Source organism: Stegostoma tigrinum, chromosome 28, assembly GCF_030684315.1.
Source record: "Stegostoma tigrinum isolate sSteTig4 chromosome 28, sSteTig4.hap1, whole genome shotgun sequence".
Lineage (NCBI taxonomy): Eukaryota > Metazoa > Chordata > Chondrichthyes > Orectolobiformes > Stegostomatidae > Stegostoma > Stegostoma tigrinum.
Genome location: NC_081381.1, coordinates 27,476,869 through 27,501,153, shown reverse-complemented (window position 1 = coordinate 27,501,153; position 24,285 = coordinate 27,476,869). Strand labels below are relative to the sequence as shown.

Genomic DNA, 24,285 nt, shown 5'->3' with positions numbered 1-24,285 from the left:
TGTTGTTTGGCACATAAGTAGTTCTGTTTTATAGCTTCACCAGGTTAACACCTCATTTGAAGGCATACCCCCCTGCATTCTTAATTGCAGTAGTTCAGGCGCTAACACTGTATGTATCTTTCAAGATAGTTTGGAGACAAAGTGAGTTGCAGCCAGGACAATGAGAAGGAGTAGGTGCTAGCTTGCCAGAAGGTGTGGTTTATAGTAGATTTTGCTTCAAAGGGCTTAAATGAGGACTTCAGTTGGGTAGCCTACAGAATACTGAAGGGTATACACACTATGCTTGATGCATTAGAAAGCTTACCTTCAATATCAAAGAGTCCAGCACCACCATCGCACAGAGTATTGTGCAGGCTTGAAGCTTCTCCTTTCCAACATAGACATGTGACCAATTCTGTTCACACAACTGTGGGTCCATATTATGCAGTATTGTTTAGCCGATGACATAGCTTCCCTTGTAGCACAAGGAGCACCTGCCCAATGTGTGTGTGTTGCACTAGAAGGTCACATGGCTGTCGTGCAAGCTCAAATTGTTGCTGCCATGACTGGGAATTGTGGTGTAACAAATGATTTGGTGAGCATCTCAGCAGTCCGGTGATCTATTTTCTGACAGGCTATTACTATTGCTGAGGCACTACTGGTCATGAACAATGCCACGAATGAACATCCCTTGTCATCTAGGTGCCACCCAAGCAGCCAATGTAGTAAACATGTTGAGACACCCAAGACTACTTCAGAGTGTTACACAAGTGGAAGCCATCCCATAAATTAACATGCCCCTACCTTTGTTATCATCCATCTTAGAACAATTACAGGTTTTTGACTACGGGAGAAATTTTCTAGTCGGTATCCCCAATTATGATGTCAGATGCTCATAGATAAATCTACTTTCACTATCGAAATCTACTTTCCACTGTGCAGCTGCCTCGACTGTGTAACACCTTAATGTGTACATTGCTAACAGATATGGTGCCTATGTTCCACAGTTAAATCTTATTACAATGGGACAAAAGGGCTAATTACCCTTTTAATGACCTTAATTGGCAACCCACTGCGACAGGACAAGTAGCCACTGATGCTGGAAGTCTGTCTTTGGAAAAATTCACAGTGGTGGGAAGCTACCAGCAAGCCAAACCAATGTGTCATGATTTAGATTTCCACAACTCCATCTCTGCTTCAAGGAGCTGGCCAGAGGCCAATCAGGAGGAACATACACAGCCATGACAAGTGGGCAGGAATGAAAACACAACTGGGTTTCTCTCACTCCATCCTCCTTGCTAACATATCTAACTCTTCAGACATAAGAGATGACAATGTGTAGAGCTGGATGAACACAGCAGGCCAAATGCATTTCTGAAGAAGAGTCTAGGCTCGAAACATCAGCCTTCCTGCTCCTTATGATGCTGCTGGCCTGCTGTGTTCATCCAGCTCTACGCCTCGTTATCTCAGATTCTCCAGCATCTGCAGTTCCTGCTATGTCTTCAGACAGTTGGATTACAAATGGCTGATTAAATCAATTCCCACAGAAAAAGGTATTCCAATAATATTCACAGCATTTTGTATGATTTAATATAATTGTAAAATGGTGACTTCCTTACACAGTGATGACATGCACGTGGCAAAATGACCGAGATGTGTGTTGGACTGCCGTCCTGGCACCTTCATTCTGAAATATGCTCCTGGTCCTGCATTCAAGCCCAACTCCTTGTATCCAAGAAGATTTCGCCCGGGAGGAGTAAACAAGTCGTGCAAGTGTGGCTGGGGTGGCCATGGGAGGCATAGAGAGGTGATGTTAACACGGAAGGGTGGTCTGATGAGGGGGTGTGGACGCAAGAAGGTTGAGTGGGAAGTGGCTCTGCAGATTGGGTGTTGCATATGAGCACAGGACAATGGAGTGGGGAGACATGATACTGGGAGATGTGAGATATGAGATAACAAGGTGTACAGCTGGGTGTACACAGCAGGCCAGGCAGCAGGAAAGCTGATGTTTCTTTCAGGCCTAGACCCTTCTTCAGAAATGGGGGGAGGGGAAGGAAGGGAGTTCTGAAATAAATAGGGAGGGGGGAGGTGGATAGAAGATAGAAGGAGAAGATAGGTGGAGAAGAGACAGACGGGGATGGAGCCAGTAAAGGTGAGTGTAGGTGGGGAGGTAGGGAGAGGATAGGTCAGTCCGGGGTGGACGGACAGGTCAAGGGGTCGGGATGAGGTTAGTAGATAGGAGATGAGGGTGGGGCTTGAGGTGGGAGGAAGGGATGGGTGGGAGGAAGGACAGGTTAGGGAGGCGGGCATGAGCTGGGCTGGTTTTGGGATGCATTGGGGGGAGGGGAGATTTTGAAGCTTGTGAAGTCTACATTGATACCATTGGGCTGCAGGGTTCCCAGGCGAAATATGAGATGCTGTTCCTGCAACCTTCGGGTGGCATCATTGTGGCAATGCAGGAGGCCCATGATGGACATGTCGTCTGAGGAATGGGAACGGGAGTTAAAATGGTTCGCGACCAGGAGGTGCAGTTGTTTAGTGCAAGCCAAACGTAGATGTTCAGCAAAGTGTTCCCCAAGTCTCTGCTTGGGTTCCCCAATGTAGAGGTGGCCACAACGGGAACAGCAGATACAATATACCACATTAACACATGTGCTGGTGAACTTGGGCATGGCGGGGGGTTGGGGTCTCTCAGGGAGGGGTGCTCTCGAGGTGGGTGTTGTCGGGAGGGGGCTCTTTGGGACGGCGTTATGAGTAGGGTACTCTCAGGGAGGGTACTATCAGGTTGGGAGGGTCTCAGGGAGGGGATGTTGCGGGTAGGGGGCTCTCGGTGGGAGGGTATTGCAGTGAGGGGGCTCTTGGGGAGGGAGGTGCTGTAGGGAGGGGCGGCTCGTAGGGTGGGGTGTGTTCTGGGGAGGGGGCTCTCAGGGAGGGGATATTGCTGGAAGCGGGCTCTTGAGAAGTGAGTGTTGCGCAGAGGGGCCTCTTAGGGAGGGGGGGTTGTTGCGAAGAGGGGGAGTCTCTTGGGAAGAGGGAGTGTTGCACGGAGGGGGCTCTCAGGGAGGGTGCTCCCAGGTATGGGCTCTGAGGGGTAGGGTCGTTGTGGATTGTGGGGTCTTGGGGTGGGGCGGTATGGCCGGGAGGCTTGGGCAGGAGTATTTTAAGAAGATGGGGGCTCGCAGGAAGGTGGGTGTTGTGGGAAGGGTCGCTCTCAGGAAGGGAGTGTCGCGGGGAGGTGGGTTGTTGCCGGGAGAGGGGTGTCTCAGTGAGTGGAGGGGCTGTTGCAGGGAGAGGGCTATCGGGTTGAGAGGAGGGTGTTACAGGGAAGGGGCTGGTGCGTGGGGAGGGGGCTGTTGTTGTGAAAGTGCTCTTGGTTTGGGGGGGTCTCTTGGGGAGAGGTGGTCTTGTGGGGAGCAGCGTCTCTCGTGGGGGAGGAGGCTGGCAGGAAGGGGTTTAACTCGGGTGGGAAGAGGTTGATCTCGAGGGGGTGGGGGCTCTCAGAGAGGCGGGTGTCTCCCGGAGGAGGGGGCAGTTGGGGGGATGATTGGTTGTGGGGAGGGGGCTTTCGAGGAGCGAGGTCACTTGGGGGTGGTACTGTCAGGGGGGGTGTCTCGGGAAGGAGGCTATTGGGGAGGGGGGTCCTCGGGGAGGGTGTACTCTCGGGGAGGGGGAGGCACTGTCAGGGAGGGGCGTCTGTAGGGTGGAAGGGGTCTCTTGGGGAGGGAGGGTGTCTATTGGTGTGGGGAGTAGGCTGGCAGGGAGGGGGTTCTCTCAGGGGGAGTAGCTGTCGGTGAGGGGGTTCTCTCAGGAGAGGGAGGGGGTGTCTGTCAGGGAAATGGCTATTGGGGAGGGGGTTGTCTTGGGGTGGCAGAGGGGATCTCAGGGAGGGGGATCTCAGGGAGGGGGTTTCTCTCGGGGGGTGGTCTTGGGAAGGGGGTTTCTCTCGGGGAGGGGGTTTTCTCAGGGGGTCCCTCGGCGAGGGGGGATCTCTCGGGGAAGCGGGTCTCTCATTGAGGTGGTGTTTTCTCAGGGGTCTCTCGGGGAGGGGGGTCTTCTCAGGGATGGGGGTCCCTCGGGAACGGGGGGTCTCGGGGAGGAGTGTCTCTCAGGGAGGGGGGTTCTCAGGGAGGTGTGTTTTCTCGGGGATGGGGGTTCTCTCGGGGAGGGAGGGTTTTCACGGAGAGGGGGTCTCTCGGGGAGGGAGGGTTTTCTCGGGGAGGGGGGTTCTCTCGGGGAGGAAGGGTTTTCACGGAGACGGGGGCGGTGGTTGTCGGCGGGCGCCGAGTGGGCCTGTCCACTAGGCCGCGCTGTTGGGTTTTGACATTTCCCGGTTTTCCCACATCCATGAGCCGGTGAGACGGGAGACGGAAGGCGGGTGGGAGGGAAGCGGGTTCGCCGCTGGGTTTCTGACCCTCCCCCGCCCCCCCCCCGATGGCGGAGACGAAGATAATTTACCACATGGATGAGGAGGAGACGCCGTACCTGGTGAAGGTGCCGGTTCCACCGGACAGGGTCACTCTCGGTCATTTCAAGCAGGTTCTCAACAACAGGCCGAGCTGCAACTTCAAATTCTTCTTCAAGTCCATGGACCTGGACTTCGGGTGAGTGACCGGTCGGGTCATGGTCAGTCTCAGGCGGGTTGGGTGTCCGGTGGGACCCGGGGGGGTCTCCGGCCGTTGGGTGAAACGGGGCAGATGTGTGTCAGTGCACGAAGGTGGAGTACCCACTGGGCTGTTGTGAGGGAGGTTCCCGCTGCTTGGTATTTGCCCCCCTCGTGTGTTTCGGGCGTAATCTGTTTCTTACTTAACACCCCCATTCCCCCCGGACCCGTCCTCCCTTCCGCCTCCTTTTTCTAAATAACGCCACTTGCAAGTATTTTAAAACCCCATTCATTCGATTTGGGTCTGGGTCTCATGAACCATATTGCTGCTGCATTTGTTTACATAACATTGGCTCTGCTAAAATTATGTTACCACGGAGGAGGCCGTTTGGCCCTCTGCTTTAAGCACTGATATTTAGCTGAGGCAGCCCAGAACTTCTAACTCAGTGTTCCCCCCTTGTCCTTCAGTGCCTTCCTTCAAATATCCATTCAGTTCTGCTACAGAAAATGCAATGGTTAATCTCTTAAACACTTCCTCTGTCAAAGCATTCCACACTCTCAACAGCGCAAAGAAATTTCTCTAGACTTCCTTCCTTAGCCTAATACTTTTAAGTTAATAGCCCCTCAGCACTAATTTAGGTTTTTCAGCATCAGAGACCTTCTTCCATCTTAATTTTAATCAAAGCCTTTATATTTAAAAGTCACAATTAAATATGCTCATGGTCTTTCCAAGAACACAATGTAGCACAAGAACAGGCCCTTCAGCCCACCAAGCCTATGCCGATTCACAATCCTTAGCTGGAATTATTGCCTACACATGGTTTCTATCCCTGTTTGCTTCCCATTCACGTATCCATCAAGATACACATTAAACATTGTTAATGGATAGTAGGAACTGCCGATGCTGGAGAATCTGACGTGACAAGGTGTACAGCTAGATGAACACAGCAGGCCTAGCAGCATCAGAGGAGCGGGAAAGCTGATGTTTCAGGTCCGGAACCCTCATTGTTAACATGCCTGCTTCCACCACTTCCAATGGCAGTGCATTCCAGGCACTTACCACTCTGTGTGAAAAGGTTTCTTCCCACTTTTCCCCTGGAACCTGTGCCCTCATGTAGTTGACCTTTCCACCCTGGGAAAATTCCTCTGACTGTCCACCCTATTTATGCCCCTCATAATTTTGTGGCGCTCATCTCTCAATCTCCGTCTTTCCAGTGAAAACAATTTGAGTTTATCCGATCTTTCGGCGTAACTAAAATCCTCCTGATCCGGCAACATTCTTGGTAAACGCTCTCTGCACCCTCTCCAAAGCATCTGTCTTTTTGGTAGTGTGGTGACCAGAACTACATGCGATATTCCTTTTGTGGCCTAACTAAAGTTTTGTACAGCTGTAATTATAAACTTCTCAGCTTGTGTATTCAATGCCTTGGCTGATAAAGGCAAGATTGCTGTCTGTCTTTTTCCCCACATTATCTACCTGTGTTGCTACTTCAGGGATCCGTAGATCTGTATGCCCAGATCCCTCTGTTAGCACTGTTATGGGTTCTGCTGCTTATTGTATAATTCACACCTGAATTGATTTTCCAAAATGCATTACCTCACATTTGTCCAGATTACCATCTGCTGTTTCTCTGCCCAAATCTGCAATCTATCTACATCTCACTGTATCCCTTGACAATCCTCATTATCTGCAATTCCACCAATTTTGATAACACCTGCAAGCTTACTTATCAAACTATTTTTCCTCCAAATTATTTATATATATTATAAACAACTAAGGTGCTGGCACTGATCCTCTAGAACATCACTAGTTACTGGCCACCATTCCAAAAAGTACCCTTCCACTGCTATTCTCTGACTTCTATCTCCTAAGCCAGTTTTGTATTATTCTAAGATAACAAAGTGTGGGGCTGGATGAACACAGCAGGCCAAGCAGCATCTTAGGAGCACAAAAGCTGACGTTCCGGGCCTAGACCCTTAATCAGAAAAAGGGTCGAGGCCCGAAACGACAGCTTTTGTGCTCCTAAGATGCTGCTTGGCCTGCTGTGTTCATCCAGCCCCACACTTTGTTATCTTGGATTCTCCAGCATCTGCAGTTCCCATTATCTCTTTTTGTATTTGTATTATTCTAGTCAGCTTACACCAGATCTCATGAGGCTTTACCTTTTGTACCAACCTGCCATGAAGTGGCTTACCATGTAGACAATATCTATTGCCATTCTGTCATCAATCATTAAGTGGAAACAATGTTAGTATCTGTCGTCTCACTTCATAATTATAATCTTCCATTTCTGACATTATTCTGTTTAAATTAATGACCTGCATTTATAAAGCATATATCCTGACTTCAGGGTCCTGAAGAGCTCTAAAATCAATTAAGTACTTTGCAGTCAATGTAGTATTAAGAGGAGGCAATGGCCTTAGTGGTATTATCACTGGACTGTTAAACCAGAGAGCCAGGTAATGTTCTGAGGACCTCGGTTCGAATCCTGCCGCGGCAGATGGTGGAATTTGAATTCAATAAATATCTGGAATTAAGAATCTAATGGTGACCACAAAACCACTGTCAATTCATCTGGAAAAGCCCATCTGATTCACTAACGTCCTTTAGGGAAGGAAACTGCCATCTTTACCCGTGTCTGAAGTGGCATGTAGTCCAGAACAAAGCAATGTGGTTGACTCTTAACGCTCCCTGGGCAATACATGCTGACTTAGCCAACAATACCCTCATTCCCATGAATTGACTAAAATTAAACAAAATAGGAAATGTGGTAGCAATTTGCATGTGGTGAGATTCCAGAAATAGCAGTGTGTTAAGACAATTTGTTTGAATGAAATAAAAACAGAAAATGCTGGAAAGACTCATCTGTGTCAAGATCAGAACCAAAGGGTTACAGACCTGAAATCTTCACTCTGTTTCATTTTCCATAAAAGATTCCAGATCTGCTGAGCATTTCCAAGCTTTTCTGTTTATTTCCAATTTCCAGCATCTGCAGTATTCTATTTTAATCAATTTCAGTGAAAATAAAAGAAATATTGACCAGCACAACAGGGAGGGCTCCCCTTTGAAAAAAAATGCTAAATGATATTTTGCAATTGTTTGAGAGGACAGACAGTGCTTTGGTTTATCATATGTTTTGAAAGACAGCTTCTCCATAGGAAAGCATTCCCTCAGCACTGCCAGTAGCAGCCTGGATTGTGTGGCTTGATTCTACAGATCTTTTTTCAAACAACCTGTTCAGAAAAATTATGACACATCTCCGGAGAAGATAGGATCATAAACCCAGCCCTCCTTGTTCAGAGTAGTAGTTTTGAGTCAATACACTGGAATTTTAACCTTTGGACTCAGAGGTGAGAGTGCTAACAACTGATCTAAAACTTACTTTGGAAGTTATCCAAGGCCCAACTGGGGCCTATGTACTTTTGCAAACAAATTTACCATTTCTTCTTTCCACTTATACTTTCTGTCCAATTTCAAAAAAAATTATCATATCTACTTCCTAGCATCCTGTGACTTAATGTCTCTGTCTCTGTCTCTGTCTCTGTCTCACCAACTGAGAAGTAGCTGATGCAGAAAATGGAGAAGATGAAAAAATGAGTGGGACATAGAAAGGCCCAGCCCAATTCTTTTTGGGATCTGTCAGCACTTTTTAAATGTTGCTGGAGGTCTCACCATGAAAGGTGGAATCAAATCAAGTGTACACTGTGTCCTTCATTCTAATTAGATAATAATGGATAATGCTCATCCAAACATAATTAACCATGATATCTTGAATGCTGCAAAATGTCAGGACATTACCAATTGTTAGTGTAAACATACTCAAATTTGAGTTCAGGTCAGCCACTTGCATAAATAGTAGTACAGAGTTATTGTATATCAAAATATTTTCAGTAGAGACCACTTGACCCACCTGTCTCTGCTAATGCTTAATGTTCAACAATCCACACTAATGCCATTTCAGACAATGATAGAAGGCTTTTGTGGTGCTTTCCTACCTCTGAGCCAGGAGGCATGAGTTCAAGTCACACCTGCCCTAGGGGTATGTAATAACATCTCTGAACAGGTTGATTAGAAAACATCTAAAATGATAGAAGCTGGCCATTTGGCCCATTGAGCCTCTGCAGCTCTTTTGAAGTGCAATTCATTTAGTCACTCTGCAGTTTAATCTATGATATTATTTCACTTAATTGACCTGGGCTAGATTCCACTGGATTAATTAATATTCAGTCTGAAACCTTTAGCTGAGGCTCCTGTTACAGTTACCATCCCTGTTTTGTTACCCAGCATCGATGTTATGACCACAATAGTTCTTATATCCTAGTCTGCCTCTGTTTGGTGAGTCCCCATCTTGCTACACCTTCAGTGCAACAAACCTATCTAGCAGCCACACCGTGAGTTTTTTTTCTATTGCTGGCTAGTCTACAGTGTACCCTCTACACAGTAATTGATCCAGCCATACAGACTGTGTATGCATGACACCATTAACAAACCTTTCCATGGCTGTAACTAATTAGCATGTCATTTCTCTTAGAGACATCAGCTGAATGGGTAGAGCCAAGATTATTTAGTTGCCAATCTTGCCCTAACTGAACCATGTTTCCCTTCCAAGTCTGTCATATGATCTGTCATTCTAGTTAGTGCCTCTATTATCAGTGCTGCAGCCCTGATTATATTTATTCTTCTCAAGCCTTCTTCCAATGCTCAGCACTGCCTTTTTTGATTATACTTTTTTTCCTAATCTCATGACAGTACTTAGAGTCATAGAGTTGTAAGGCATGGAAACAGACTCTTTTATTGTATCAGCCCCTATCGCTTCCCCTTGGCAGCTCATTCGATCCACACATCACCCTTTGTGTGAAAAAATTGCCCATGAGGCCTCTTTTAAAATTTTTCTCCTCTCACCTTAAATCTATGCCCTCTAATTTTGGACTCCTCACATCGGGGCAAAGACCTTGGCTATTCACCCTATCCATACCCCTCAAATTTTATAAACCTCTTAAGGTCACTTCTCAACCTCCGATACTGCAGGGAATATAGCTTCTGCCTATTCAGCCTCTCCGTATAGCTCAAAGCCTCCAATTCTGGCCACATTCTTGTAAAGGTTTTCTGAATCCACTCATATTTTCTGTCCAATTTGAAAAAAAAATTCCTAGCATTCTGTAACTTAATTTCTCATGTCTCTGTTTTACCAGCTGGGAAGCAGCTCATGTAGAAAATGGAGAAAATGAAATAATGGAGTGCTGCTGAACAAAGAGAACTTGGAGTGCAAGTTCACATTCCTTGAAAGTGGAGTCCCAGCTAGACAGGAGAGCAAAGAAGGTGTTTCATGTGCTTGCCTTTATTGGTCAATGCATTGAGTTGAGGAGCTGGGGGGTCATATTGTGGTTATGGTTTTACAGGGCATTGGTTAGGCTACTTTTGGAGTACTGCATTCAGTTCTGGTCTCCCTCCTGTAGGAAAGAGTTCAGAAAAGATTTGCCATATTTGGAGGATTTGAGCTGTGGGGAGATGCTGAATAGGGTAGGGCCACTTCCCTGGAAGCTAAGGGGCAACCTTTACAGAGGTTTATAAACTCATGAGGGGCACAGATATGGTGAATGGCCAAGGACTTTTCTCCATGGCAGGGGATTCCAAAACTATAGGAGATAAGGAGAACCACCAACTCGATTGGGACAACACCAAGATCCTGGGACAAGCAAAGCAGGGACAAGCACAGGAATTCCTAGAAGCCTGGTACTCTATGAAGAAAGCCATCAACAAATATGTAGAGCTCGACCCCATATACAATCCACTGTAAAGGAAAACCGGAAGTGAGCTGATCCAGCTCAACGGACACTGGAGTTCAAATAACAGGCGGGAAAACACAACAGCACTTTATCCAGGGCTGCATTGATGATGTTACCCTGCAGGATATGGAAACGTCTGCAGAGAAACAATAAACCAGTTGGCGAGCCAACCAACCACAGTATCTAGACTTGTCGGCTTCTTTTAGATATCACTTGGAGCAAATTGAATCGGTCAATGATTGGTATACTTGGAATATTGTGTTCAGTTCTGGTCACCCTATTATAGGAAAGATGTGGAGGCTTTGGAGAGGGTGCAAAGGAGGTTTACCAGGATGCTGCCTGGACTGGAGGGCTTGTCTTACGAGGAGAGGTTGACTGAGCTCAGACTTTTCTGTCTGGAGAGGAGGGGGAGGAAGAGAGGTGACCTGATCGAGGTGTACAAGGTAATGAGAGACATGGACAGAGTCGATAGCCAGAGACTTTTCCCCAGGGCAGGATTGACTGCCACGAGGGGTCATAGTTTTAAGGTGTTAGGTGGAAGGTATAGAGGAGACGTCAGAGGGAGGTTCTTCACCCAGACAGTTGTGAGCGCATGGAATACTTTGCCAGTGGTCGTCGTGGAAGCGGAGTCATTAGTGACATTTAAGGACTGCTGGACATGCACATAGACAGCAGTGAATTGAGGGAAATGTAGGTTAGGTTATTTTATTTTTGGATTGGATTATTCCACGGCACAGCATTGTGGGCCGAAGGGCCTGTACTGTGCTGTACTTTTCTATGTTCTATGTGTTACACAATGCTACCAATTTGAAACTAGCACACTAGATAAATAGGCACAAAATCAAAACTCCTCATTGCAGTCCCAATACAAACAGGCACCATCTGTCTGCCATCAATTTGCTCTCCAACCTTTATGCTTTCAACTAACTGTGTAATTATATCTTTTCAAATTTTCGATGCTTCTCTCAATCCTGCTGCAAACTATTGATAAATAATGAATCACAAGCTCTGGTATCAGCTGCACAGTATGTAACAGACTGCAAAATTAGTAACTGTGGCATTGACCCTAACCATGGACGGGGAGCTAGAAAAGGTAGAGTGGCCTAATTTGTGTCAGGTGAGTATGGCACCTAAAATAGCATTAATAGCATAAACCTGTCTCAATCCCATTGCAGTTTGATGAAATACCTGTGCAATGCCAGCTGGTTGCCATTCTTTATGTGAGCCTTTAACAGGCTGGCTACTGTGGCAAGATCATGCCACTGGTGAACATAGCATCTATTCTTCTGTGATCTATGCATTATCTTAGTAACACTTTGTATATTGTTAATGTCCAGCATAAGACGGGAGGCATGCCTAAAAACCACCTTTTGAATAATGTGTTGTTATTCTGCTGGGATTCAGCCCAGCCGCTACCACCAAATCCACGTTGTGCTGCTGCCAAACACCCTACGTTACTGCATTGTCTTGTGAGTGAGACTTTGGCCTACACATTGTTGTTCTGTCATTAACACTGTGTATTTGACTTGTGCTCACTCCGTTTTTGCAAAATCTTTGCCAGAATTGCACTGAGCCATTTAGTGCAACATATCATTCAGGATCTACTGCTGGAGAGTCAGTGCAGTTTCAGAAAAGGTAAAGAAATCACTTAGCAATGCTCACAATTATGTAGCTCCAGGTGAAATTCAAAAACAGAATATGGACCTTTTACACACAGTCAGCCTTGACAACCTTTGCAAATTAGTGTTGAAATGTTGTCCCACAGAAAGTTATTGAAAAGGTTCAACAGTTCTTTGAAAGTATGCTGACACATGTCTTGGAGGTTGATGAGCCTTCTGACTCATTCCCAGCAAATAATGGGGTTAAACAGAGCTACATGTTAGAGCCAACCATCATCTTCAAGTTCTATTCTGCCATTCTGTCTGGTGATGATCCTGGCATTGAAGTTGGATATTGCATGGATGGGCATGTGATCATGCCGAGACAACACCAGATGAAGACTAAGGCTTTCAAAGAACTACTTCATTATTTGCTGCTAACCATGTATTAGCAGTCAGTTCGGAGCTAGGCATGTAGTGTATCATGGACTTGTTCTGCACTGCACGCAACAATTTCGACCTTTATGATCGGTGTGAAGAAAATTGAAGAAATGTACCAGCCTGCTTCAGAAAAGTCTGTTCTACTAACCAGGGTTTCTGTCAATGACCAGAACCAGTTGTGGGTAAGTTCACTTTGGTCCGGCAGTACATTATCTCAATTTGTCCGTTTGTGACTTGAGACGCATGCAAGAATTGCCAAAGTAAGTGTGGCCTCTGGATTTTGAACATCACCCTGGAAATGAAGAGGAGCAATATCATATCCATGCTGAAAGCTTATAAGCGCAACAGTCCGGTCCACTTTACTCAGTGCACGTGAGACTTGAACCGTGTGTCAGCATCATGCCGTGAAGCTCAAACATTTTCACTTGAGCTGTCTTTTAGATGACCAGTCAGAATACCAGACACAGAAGGTGGTTACCTGACCTGGCATCCACTGTACTAAGACAGATATAGCTACGTTGGGTTGTTGAAAAAGTCTGAATGCATCACACCTGAGATACATCCCTGAATATCTTGATTAGAAAATATTCTCAATGGTGGGCATTGGAGATGTGTGCAGTCGCATGCAATTATTGGTAAAACTTACTTTCAGCTGATGCAGTAGGTATATCCAAGTTATAAAAGACTCTGTTGGAAGATGGGCACGGCTCTACATCGTGGCCACAACTCTCCTTTCCGACTTCACTGCCATTCACATGTGACTTATTGAGAACGTTGAGGTAGGTTTAATGATTTTCTGAAAATTATGATGAAAACGCAATGAGTGAAGGTCAGATAACCCCAAACTTTGTAATACAGTTATCTGCTATTCTTACTGATAGGATGGGAAATCAAATTGAAGAATGGCCATGATACATGAACATTTCATCTGGTAACTCGGGTTTAACCAAAATTAGTGTTACTTGTCAAATGATTATACTAACAAATTAGAGCGAAGTTGCTCCATGCTAGAACATGAAATCCTGGACAAATCACCATTTGACATCAAGATTTCTCTGTTAAAGGAAGCTCAATCCCTGCAAATATAGCTAAATCTATGAGAAAGTTAAGTGATATTGATGGGAGACCAAAGTTTATACAGCAAGCAAGAAATCAGGGTGTGAAGTGAAAGTCAACATCGCTAAGGAGTGGGAGATTCTACCATCAACTATTCAACCATTTGTCAACTATTCTGAAGCATAAGACAAGTATCTTGGAGCAGTTTGACAGCAGATATTCTGTCTAGCAAGGAAGAAAAGGGGAAAAGCTACCCATCCCAACTCCGAAGAAGCTTTCTTAAAGTCTTTCAAGGCGGCTTGAGTGACGAGCATGCCCATCTCTATCTGATCCTACAGGAAAGGGGAGTCGCCTTGCCAAAAACATTGGGCCATGTGGAGTTCACCTGCAATGATGGATGAATCAAGACAAGGCGCAGTACCATTTAATTTAATCACAGAATCCCTACAGTGTGGAAACAGGCCCTTCAGCCCAATTAGTACAAACCAACCCTCAGAGTATCTCACCCAGACCCATTCCCCTTTAACTCATCTAACCTGCATATCCCTAAACTCTACGGGAAATTTAGCATGGCCAGACCACCCAGCCTGCACATCTTTGGACTGTGGGAGGAAACCAGAGCACCCGGAGGAAACCCATGCAGTCACAGGGAGAACCTGCAAACCTTCTGCACGATGAGCAGTAAGGGTGTGGTAGTTACAGCAGCAATTGGTTGTAATATGGTCTTATGACAACATCCTGAATGAGTATGGATCAAGAGATATTTTTAACAGAGTGTAGTAATGTATTTTACCAAATTGCTCAAGTTAGTGATGTTATCGATAAGAAGCAGAAGTACAAAGCAACTGCTGCTTACTATGAAGAAGATATGGATGATCGTGGTGGAATCTTCAATTGACTCCTTTTGCCGCACTGAGTTCAACTGCGCGTGGTGCCAAACTAAAAAGGAGCAAGGTGAGGCCAACCAACTTGACAAGGTCTTTTTTTGCTGCAGGAGGCCAGCATGGAAATTTCAGTGAAGACAACTGTGAAAACCTGCTGAGATGGATGACACCATACTGTGCACAATTGAGCTGAAATTTGAGGCAATTGTGGATTCAGATGCAAAGGCAGTAGAGATGCTCTAGGATTTCACTCTGTGGTACGTAAACATAAAAAACATGCCGGCTCATCTGCAGGCAGCATGCAAAGCAAAAAAAATAGTTTTACAGAACTTATCCCTAACTTGTTTTCAACAATTTGTAATGTATAATGTCATTCAGGTGTGAGCAAATTCAAAACTATAAAGATATTTTCTACTACTTACTGTGTCTGTGTTTTCATTTTTCTAATAAATTAGGTAAGATATAGGAGTAGAATTAGACCATCCGGCCAGCCTGCTCTGCCGTTCAGTTGTGATGATGTTTTTTCAACTAATCTTACTAATCATGAACCCATCTATCTGTGTCTTAAAAGTGCACTCAATAATTTTCGCCTCCACAACCTTCTGTGGCAATGAGTTCCACATATTCACTATCCTCTGGCTGAAGTAATTCCTCCTCATCTTGGTTCTAACGGATCGTGCTTTCATTCTGAGGTTGTGCCCTCAGGTCTTTGTCTCTAATACTAGAGGAAACACCTTCTCATGCCCAATCTATCCAGGCCGCTCAGGATTCTGCATGTTTCAATGGGATGACCCCACCCCCGACAATGCTTCTAAACTCCATTGAGTACAGAACCAGAGTCCTCAACTACTGCTCATATGACAAGCCCTTCATCCTTGGGATCATTCTTGTAAATCTCCTCTGAACCACCTCCAAGATGAGGACTTCCTTCCTTAGGTATGGGCTGAAAGCTGCTCACCATATTCTAAATGTCCAACCAGAGTCTAATCTCGTCTCAGCATTATATTTATGCTCTTGTATTTTAGCTGTCTTGAAATGAATGCATTTGCCTTCCTACTGCCAAATGAACCTGTGTGTCAACCTTAAGAAAATCCTGAACTAGGACTCTCTTTGCATTTCAGGTTTCTAAGGCCTTTCCTTATTTAGGAAAATAATCTACGCCTCTATTCTTCCAACTAAAGTGTGTAACATCACATTTTGTCACATTGTATTCAATTTGCCACTTCTTTGCCCTTTCTCCTAGCCTGTCCAAGTCTTTCTGCAAACTCCCTGCCTCCTCAACACCACCTGCCCCCCCCTCCTGTTTTTGTTTCATGGAACCTTTGGCATCAATACTCCTTTGTCCAGATCGTTAATATATAATGTGGATAGTTGTGATCCCAAAACTTAACACTGCAGAGCTTCGCTAATCACTGGCTGCCATCCTGAAAAAGTACCCTTTATCCCTACCTTCTGCCAATCAACCAATTCTCTATCCATAACCTTTCCCTTAACACCGTGGGCTCTTACCTTATTTAGCAGTCTCTTGTGTGGCACCTTGTCCATGGCCGTCTGGATATCCAAATGGATTACATCCATTGGCTCTTCTTTGCCTAACTTTCTTGTTGTGGCCTCAAAGAATTCTAACAGGTTTTTTAGGCATATTTGTCAGTGTGTGTATATATACGTAAATTGGGTTGCATAAGGATTTCCTTGGCTATGTTGAACTGTCACTTAAATTTGTGGGTAGACCTGCTGTATTTTGACTTATTATGATTTTACTGTAAAAATAATTTGTAGATATTACATATTACATTGGTGTTATTATGTTTTCACAGATGTATCATGGCCATTTATTGGGACTAACATAGTTCAGTGTTTTGACATGCCTTATCATTGTAATGCATTGGTGGTCACACAGTGGTTAAGGATATTTTCTTTATTGTAGAAAAGCTCTGTGTTTGCATTCACTTTTTATTGAATGTTGATGTTAGTGTCCAGTTCAGTACTTGGCAATCTCTGGGAGATGGCTGAACCTGCCGGTTCAGCTAATCCTCCCTGTGTGCATTGTATAATACATTACTTTTATAGGTCCCATACAGTTCCCTCTGTAGTGTCTTTGTTTAGTTCAGATGGAAATAACATTCAGTGACCTACTTTTTGTGGGCTAGAGGATGCACGTTGAAGAGGAAGAAAACTCAAGCATCAATGAATGGGATGGTAAAATACTGGGCACCCAATCATAGAGCGAATTAAGAAGTTTTAGAACACAGTGCAAGCGTTTCATAGGTGTTTGTCACTGGTGGGGGCCATGCTTTAGTAACTGGTTGGGATGGAGGTCAGGTATAGTAACAGGTTGTCAAATTAACTTGCTCTTTTGGTCAGTTGGGCAAGTTTGGAAGTACTGTCTGCCACGTGGTTTGAAATTGGCTACAGTATGCACTGGGGTGGGGATTTTGGAAGCACCAAGGGGGTAGAGCTCTAAGGATTTGAGTAACTGAAGTGCCTGTAAAATATAGAGGACAGGCCAGAGAGCACAGCATTTAAAAAAAATGTTAGTGAAGGCAGCATAGTGCTCTCATAACATGGTCAGTTGCTGCATGTGCTTTTGTTGTTCAGAACAATGGAGGAGAGAAAGTAGGCAGTAAGTGAAGGTGAAGAGGGCATGAATAGTTTTATAATGAAGCTGTGTTCTAATTGTTTCAGATTCATTTCCGCCAGTTAAAATTTAAGAACAAGCTTCCTGTGAATGAAAATCTAATTGACGGAGCACTCTGGGAAGGGTTGGTACTTGTGTAAGGAGATGAAGTGGCCTGGGAATCATTACATTGGTACACAAATACATTCGGATCAAACTGAAAATGGAGTAATTAAGGCAGCAGCTGGGGTTTGTAGTAGGGAAGTGATATTTCAGAAAATGTAAGAGCACTGGATTCTATTTTAAATTAATGTATGCAATTAAATGATGTAAGTGCACAAAGAAAAACATCATTTGTAACCATAACGATAGAGAAAAGCTTCCTGAAGAAAGATCATAGACAGAGATTGGAATACTAAACACACAGTCTCAATTATAGATGATATTGCATGCGAAAATAGAGTGCTGGTAGTGACTGCCCTGACTGGAGATTGGGGAGACAGCATTTTGTTGATTTTCATCTTTGTTTTGCTATTTTAACTTGATGTCCCGTTTCTCCCTAATCTTAACCTGATAGTTGGTTTATTTGTGACATTATAGTCTTGGGTGGGATTTGAGGGTGTAGAATGCACTGTGTTGTGGCTGCAGTTATCTGGATGCATTTTATTTATTTGCCAATTCTTTGTGTTTGGTTGGTGGTGTCAGGCTGTTCAATCAGATTGGGTTTCATGGCCTAGCCGGATTCAGGTTTATAAATAGATACCCTTTTGTTTAAAAAAAAAGCTCAGAGGGAGTCTTTACGGGATTCAAGCCCGGTATTTTCATGTAAGATGGCAATTTTCTGCTTTGAACACCTCTACACTTTTGCATCCCTCTCGGAATAGTTCTGTTTGCCTTCTGCTCTCAACTTGCAATTGTCTATCGCTAATGTTCGTCTATATAATGTACAGGCTCAGATTTTAGAAGTACTCATGATGTTTTTCAAACCACATTTTCAGCAATCGTTCTTACTGATTCAAATCTGTGGTACTCAGAAACAGCTTGTAAAGCTTGCAGTGAAAGGAGCCACAACCACAGTCCAGATGGCTGAAATATTATCTTACAATAAAAAAATTGAGTCAACTTCTTCCCTTCTTTCTCTTTTATTCTCAAGGGACTATAACTGCTAGAGAAAATAACAGCAACTTGCATTCGTATAACCTTTTTATGGTGTTAAATGCTCCAGAATGCCTCACAGGAGCAATTATCAAACAAAATTTGACACCATACCACACGGACCTGTCAGGAGAGGTGACCAAAGTTGTTCTTATTCATGGAAAGGCCAGTATATTTTCCCCATTTCTAATTGCATTTCCTAAATGCAACTGAATGATTTACTCACCTCTTCAGAGGGTATTTAAGATTCAACTAACAAGTCAACGACATTGATGTGGGTCTGGAAGTCACATAGGCCAGCATAGGTAAAGACAGCAGATTTCTTTCTCTGAAAGAGGTCAGTGAACCAGAAGCCTTACTCTGACAGTCTCGCAGTTTCAATTTTTTTATTTCCGATTTTACTTAACTAATAGAATTTAAATTCCCTACTTACCATAGCCCTATTTGCATTTATGCGACCAGATAATCACCTGAGGCCTTCGAATTAGAATCCAGCAATATAGTCACCATACCACAACACTCCAAATAAGTGTAATTTGAGGAATGAAAGAAGAGAGGTGGAGAGGTTAATGGAGGGAATTCTAGAATTTGGGTCCGAGACATCTGATGGCAGAACTTTGATTAAATTGGGGAGGTAGAAGATGCCAGAATTGGAGGAAGGCAGAGATATTGGAGGCTGTAGGTCTGCAGGAGGTAACAGGGAGGACCAAGACAAATGAAGATTGAAGCTAAGAATTTAAAATTTGCTGCTAATTAGCTCATCTAGGTTATTGAGCGCCAGGAAGAATGTCTGCCATTCCGCTTGAAAATATCCACCTATGTACAAATGCACAAAATAAAAGCAGGAGTTGGTAGTTTTTCCCCCTCCAGCACACTCTGTCATTTAATTTGGCTAAGGTCATCTGATTGTTGCTCAATCCAATTTCTTGCTTCCCCCTAAAACTCTTTCTGGGTCAACCTGCAGTTGAGACAACCTCTGTCTCAACATGTCTGCCACTGCCCGACTTTGCACAACGGGTCAGGAAGCCTTCAGAAGAGGGATTAAACCCAGATTCCCAAAAAACACAACTGCATACACTTAAGAGACACAGACCTGCAATAAAGTTAGAATGTTCCAGAAATAAGGCAACTCCATCAGTATATGGAAAGAGGAAAGGCACATTCACATTTTGATTGTAGCCACTTCATCAAAATGCCCACCACCACATGCTGAAGAATAACTACAAATTGTCAATAAACATTGTCTTGTCAGTGACAGTTTTGTGTGTGTATATATATATATAATTCAAAAAAATTAAATTGTGACACAGAACTCAATTTGAGTACGTCTTAGACTATTCTTTCAAAGACAAACTTTGGAAAACACAAACTTGCTGATCTGACAGAGATCCAGTTGTCGTAACAAAATGGCCTGCATTAATGTAAGCTGAGCTAGATCTGCATAGTTAAAGAGACCCCTGTTGACTTACAGACAGGTGCCCTTCCTTCGTGCAATTTAAATTTGCAGTCTGGAAGTTTAAAGAAGCAAAGAGATTGATAAGCGATAAGCTGCTCCATTTGTTGAGTCATACAGCATGGACACAGACCCTTGGGTCCAACTTGTCCAGGCAGACCTTTCTACCAACAGAAGTTCATTTGCAGCATTTCAGCAGAAGCAGACTCATCGGCACAGTTCCGAAGAAATCTCACCTCTAACACTCGCATCTCCAGTGTTAGTGGCTAGCAAATTTTTATTTGTTTTTACATGGAATGTAGATGTCAGAATTTGTTGCCCATCCCAAATTGCCCTAAACTCAGTGGTTTAAGAGACCATTTCAAGTAGCAGTTAAGAGTTGACCGTAATACTGTGGGTTTGGAATCACATGTGGGTCAGACTGCGTAGGCATGGCAGAGTTCCTTCCCTAAAGGACATTAGTGAACCAGATGGATTCTGACCATTGAAGACCGTTATCATACAGACTTGTTTTATGTTCCTGATTTAATTAATTAAATTTAAAATCCACTGGCTGCTGAGATGAGATTTGGTCTCCTGTTCCATAAAAGCAAAAGATGGGACTGCTGGAAATCTGAAATGAAAAGAGGAAATGCTGGAGAAACATAGCAGGTTTAGCAACATCTGTGGAGAGAGAAGCAGAGTTAATGTTGTGAACCAGGGATGATTCTTCAGCATTGAAGTTCTAGTGCTAAAGGAGAGCCAAGTTGGACTGTCATGTTAACTCTGTTTCATTCTGCATAAATGCTGCCAGACATGCTCAGTTCTTCCAGAATTTTACTCTTTTATTCCAGAATAATAAATTGTGACTGTGACCAATTCAGTTACATCACCACTATCTTCATGTAGAGGCTATGCACCCTGTACCTTTTCAAAATAATGTGAAGAGTGAATATCAGAAGTTTTTGAAGCTGCTAACGCAAAGAATTTAATAAAGCCCTCTTCCTGTCCTCACCTTGACACTAGCTCTCTCATTGTGCTTATTGGTATCGGATGTTGGAGGGGTAGTAATAACTTAGCAACTGGTGATGAAACCATTTCTTCCTAATGTAGCATAAATCAGATGCACAACATATTATGTCTAGTACTGGGAAAACATCCTCACACACAGCACTAACTTGATCTTGCCATTCCCTGAGATTGCCAGGCAAGTGCTAATTAGTGGAGTTGTGGTGCAGTTTTATATTTGCTGTGCTGAGACTTTCTTGGAAATATACAGTCTCATTGAGCGAGGAATACTCCCTGCTGTGTGTAGCAACTGTCTGCTGAATTTAAAGTTGCTCCCTGTACAATTTCCATTTCCTTCTACGTAGTACATTAAGTAATTGTGCTCTAACTAGAAAAACAAATCATGTTTGCATGAGTTTCATTGGTTAGTGTACCATAGTCAGAAAAGATTAGCCAGGAGAATCTCTGTGCTTTGATATGTTCTCTTTGACCCCCGTTTGCCTGCATGTTAACCCATGACCAGTAAATTCAGTAAATTGGGAAATAACCGGTTGCTCATTGATAGCAGGGATTATTTTGCATTTGCATGTCAAAGTGAAGTGTTGAGGTCTGTAGTTCAGGACGCCAAGTGTGCTGACACCTCCCAAAACATCTCTCACATGGTGGATTACTCTGAAGTGCAGTTGCTGTTATGAAGGAAAATGGAACTATCATTTTGGAAACAGCAATATCCCGTAAACCATAATGTGATTGAGTGAATAAATATTATTTCTAAATGGTGCCAACATGTCCTGGATTTACTGCCCATTTCTAGTTCCACGAAGAATATGGTGGTGGGAGATCTCTTTGTATAATTAAGGCTGAGGGACTTGAGGCTGTTTTCGTTAGAGAGAAGAAGGTTAAGAGGTGGCCTAATGGAGACATACAAGATGATCAGAGGATTAGATAGGCTGGAGAGTGAGACCCTTTTTTCTTCGGATGGAGATGGCTAGCACGAGGGGACAGAGCTTTAAATTGAAGGGTGATAGAAATAGGACAGATGTCAGAGGTAGGTTCTTTACTCAGAGTAGTAAGGGCGTAGAATGCCCTGCCTGCAACAGTAGTAGACTCGCCAAGTTTAAGGGCATTTAAATGGTCATTGGATCAACGCGTGGATGATAATGGAATAGTGTAGGTTAGATGGGCTTCAGTTGATTTCACAATTCGGCACAACATCGAGGGCCGAAGGGCCTATACTGCACTGTAGTGTTCTAAGTTCTAATTATGTAGGTTACAAAAGAATACTAAGAGATTGGCCCATGAAGAGGAAGGAATAATGGACAATATGATCTCAAGCCATAGTGAGTTGGTCGAGATCTATTACATATTGCTTTTATTTATCTCAGTGTTAAGCTTGCAGTCCTGGGATGTACTGTTAAAGTAACCTTGGTGAGTAACAGCAGTGCATCCACTGTGCTGGTGGGAGGGGACAGAGATTGGTTTACAATATAGGGAAATCCTGTATAAAGTGTGAAGCTGGATGAACACAGCAGGCCAAGCAGCATCTCAGGAGCACAAAAGCTGACGTTTCAGGCCTAGACCATTCATCAGAGAGGGTTCTGAAATAAATAGGGAGAGAGGGGGAGGCGGACCGAAGATGGATAGGGGAGAAGATAGGTGGAGAGGAGAGTATAGGTGGGGAAGTGGAGGGGATAGGTCAGTCAAGGGAGGACGGAAGGTCAAGGAGGTGGGATGAGGTTGGTAGGTGGGAAATGGAGGTCCGGCTTGAGGTGGGAGGAGGGGATGGGTGACGGAAGGAACGGGTTAGGGAGGGAATGAGCTGGGCTGGTTTTGTGATGCAGTGGGGGGAGGGAGAGATTTTGAAGCTTGTGAAGTCCACATTGATACCGTTGGGCTATGGAGTTCCCAAGTGGAATAGGAGTTGCTGTTCCTGCAACTTTTGGGAGGCATCATTGTGGCACTGCAGGAGGCCCATGATGGACATGTCGTCTAAGGAATGGGAGGGGGGAGTAAAAAGGTTCGCGACTGGGAGGCGCAATTGTTTATTGCGAACCGAGCAGAGGTGTTCTTCAAAGCGGTCCCCTAGCCTCCACTTGGATTCCCCAATGTAGAGGAAGCCACACCGGGTACAGTGGATACAGTATACTACATTGGCAGATGTGCAGGTGAACATCTGCTTAATATGGAAAGTCATCTTGGGGCCTGGGATGGGGGTGAGGGAGGAGGTATGGGGGCAAGTGTAGCGCTTCCTGCGGTTGCAGGGGAAGGTGCCGGTGTGGTGGGGTTGGAGAGGAGTGTGGAGCGGACAAGGGAGTCATGAAGAGAGTGGTCTCACGGGAAGGCAGACAAGGGTGGGGATGAAAAAATGTCTTGGATGGTTGTGTTGGACTTTAGATGGCAGAAGTGTCGGCGGATGATGTGTTGTATCTGGTGGTTGGTGGGATGGTATGTGAATACGAGGGGGATTCTCTTGGGGCGGTTATTGCGGGGGCGGGGTGTGAGGGATGTGTTGCGGGAAATGCAGGATACACGGTCAAGGGCGTTCTCGACCACTGTGGGGGGGGGAACGTTGCGGTCCTTGAAGAACGCGGCCATCTGGGATGTGCGGGAGTGGAATGCCTCATCCTGGGAGCAGATGCGGCGGAGGCGAAGGATTTGGGAATGGGGATGGAATTTTTGCAGGAGGGTGGGTGGGAGGAGGTGTATTCTAGGTAGCTGTGGGAGTCGGTGGGCTTGAAATCAACATCACTTTCTAGCTGGTTGCCTGAGATGGAGACAAAGAGGTCCAGGAAGGTGAGGAATGTGTTGGAGATGGCCCAGGGCCAGACCAACCCCACCACACCCAGCACCTTCCCCTGCAACCCGTTGTGGCTTCCTCTATATTGGGGGAACCAAGCGGGGGCTTGGGGACCACTGTGCAGAACACCTCCGCTCGGTTCACAATAAACAACTGCACCTCCCAGTCGCGAACCATTTTAACTCCCCCTCCCATTCCTTAGACAATATGTCCATCATGAGCCTCCGGCAGTACCACAATGATGCCACCCGAAGGTTGCAGGAACAGCAACTCGTATTCCGCTTGGGAACCCTGCAGCCCAATGGTATCAATGTGGACTTCACTAACTTCAAAATCTCTCCCTTCCCCACTACATCCCAAAACCAACCCAGCTCGTCCCCTCCCCCCACTGCATCCCCAAACCAGTTCAGCCCATCCCCGCCTCCCTAACCTGTTCCTCCTCTCACCTATCCCCTTCTCCCACCTCAAGCTGCACCTCCATTTCCCACCTACCAACCTCATCCCGCCTCCTTGACCTGTCCGTCCTCCCCTGACAACCTATCACCTCCCCACCTATACTCTCCTCTCCACCTATCTTCTCCTCTATCCATCTTCGGTCTGCCTCCCCCTCTCTCCCTATTTATTTTAAGAGCCCTCTCCCTATCCCCTTCTCTGATGAAGGGTCTAGGCCCGAAACATCAGCTTTTGTGCTCCTGAGATGCTGCTTGGCCTGCTGTGTTCATCCAGCTCCACACTTTGTTATCTCGGATTCTCCAGCATCTGCGGTTCACATTATCTCTCGTGAAATCCTGTGTCCTGTGAGGTTGTTGAATTGCTTGCTGAGCTGGCTTGTTTTTGTTCAGGCGTTTTGTCACCAGGCTAGGTCTCAAGTGATGAGTGTTCCATCATACAGCACTCTTGAGTCTGAAGTGAGTTTTGCTTCCTGCAAGAT

General features: G+C 44.9%; 1 protein-coding gene across 2 annotated transcripts in view; it reads left to right on the top strand.

Moving 5' to 3' along the window:
• The first annotated feature begins 4,313 nt into the window (after positions 1-4,313).
• LOC125466744 (segment polarity protein dishevelled homolog DVL-1-like) overlaps positions 4,314-24,285 on the top strand; it is a 128,448-nt gene continuing 108,476 nt past the window's right edge. Inside the window, exon 1 of one of the 2 annotated variants that reach the window (XM_048561694.2) lies at positions 4,314-4,580. In XM_048561694.2, the coding sequence (XP_048417651.1) occupies positions 4,411-4,580 (170 nt within the window). In that variant the 5' untranslated portion in view covers positions 4,314-4,410. The remainder of the gene's footprint in view (positions 4,581-24,285) is intronic. The other variant, XM_048561695.2, reaches the window with a different exon arrangement.